The sequence below is a fragment of the Brassica oleracea genome, unplaced genomic scaffold (genome assembly GCF_000695525.1).
Source record: "Brassica oleracea var. oleracea cultivar TO1000 unplaced genomic scaffold, BOL UnpScaffold03153, whole genome shotgun sequence".
Classification (NCBI taxonomy): Eukaryota; Viridiplantae; Streptophyta; class Magnoliopsida; order Brassicales; family Brassicaceae; genus Brassica; species Brassica oleracea.
In genome coordinates, this window is record NW_013619679.1 from 1 (window position 1) to 1289 (window position 1289).

At 38.7% G+C, this 1289-nt stretch overlaps 1 protein-coding gene across 1 annotated transcript; it reads left to right on the top strand.

Annotated features, from left to right (window-relative positions):
* Window positions 1–3: 3 nt before the first annotated feature.
* On the top strand, window positions 4–1276 carry LOC106321819 (the record flags this gene model as incomplete). Its single annotated transcript, XM_013760057.1, has 1 exon — window positions 4–1276. A coding segment is annotated over one exon (471 nt), but the record flags the coding sequence as incomplete, so codon positions are not given.
* Between the last annotated feature and the right edge of the window lie 13 nt (window positions 1277–1289).

Below are 1289 nucleotides of genomic sequence, written 5' to 3' on the forward strand. Positions count from 1 at the left end.
CCCGTGGCCAGCCTCACTGATCTGCCTCAGGATCATCTTCCCGTCGCCGTCCAATTGGTCCTCGCAGATTCCGTTAACCAAGCTCTAACGCCGGACCAGTGGCTCTTGTTGTTCAGGAATGCAGATGCTTTTGGGGCTCCGATTAATCCGTATCGGATCCCACCGGATGCGGCTGGCTTGTGGCGGGTCGATAACCCGCGCACATTTGATTACAATGACTGGATCGTAGGCAGCGAGAACGTAAACTTTACGGGGGACTTTGTGGAGGTCAACAATCAGGTAGGGCAACTGTATTTTCACGCCCGCTTAGCAGAGGGAATCTTCTTTGACCTTCACGATGGTAACTTCGTCATGGACGCTGAGTTTGACGGTCCTATGTTCAGACTCATGCGACTTACTGTGAGAAATCACCAGCCGTTCCTTCAGCTTGAGCGTACTATCACATTTGCCCACTACTGGTTCGAAATGGCGTGAGAACTTTGTTATGAACCCATCTGTCTTATCCCCTTTAATGTTATTAGCTAAAACGCTGTTTTGTTATTATGGTATGTTATGTTATTAGCTAAAACCATGTTTTGTTATTATGCTAACATGCGTCTTTTCTTATGAGTATGAGTAAAACCTCTTTTGCGACTTATAAAATTTTATATTATGCCATCTTATGTTCGCTGCTAGCTAAAACTAAGTTATGAATATGAACCATCATCTATCTTATCCCCTTGTTATCAAGTGTGTTATTAAGTGTCAACACCTCGTGCCCTCTCACTATCCCTCTCGCTATCATTACAAAAGAATGGTTACTAGATTAATTACTACTACGTTAGGTAATAACCCGCGCTTTACGCTATATGTGATTATTTGTTTCGTTATTTTTAATAAAAAAACATTAAATCTGTTAAATCTGTTTTTTTTTAGTCTCCTAAAATATAGGGCTGAGCATCATTACTCCTTAAACTCGTTACTTGACTCGTACCCGTCTTGAAAATTCAAGTACTCGGTATTGTCAAGACAAGTAACAAGTCGACAATTTTCATTACTTCCAAAATCAAGTCAAGCATCAAGTATTATTTTTAGTACTTGACTCGTTTCACCCCGTTACTTACTCCATTACTTGATATTTGTTACATGATCCATTAAATACTTGTTTATATTTGACTTTTCTTTTACTTGCATTTAGAATTGGACACAAATACTCATTAATCTTCTTACACTTATTACTTTTTTGTTTCATATATGTCTTGGTTTTTAAATATTCGTCATCTAGTCAAGTATTATATAGTAACAAGTAT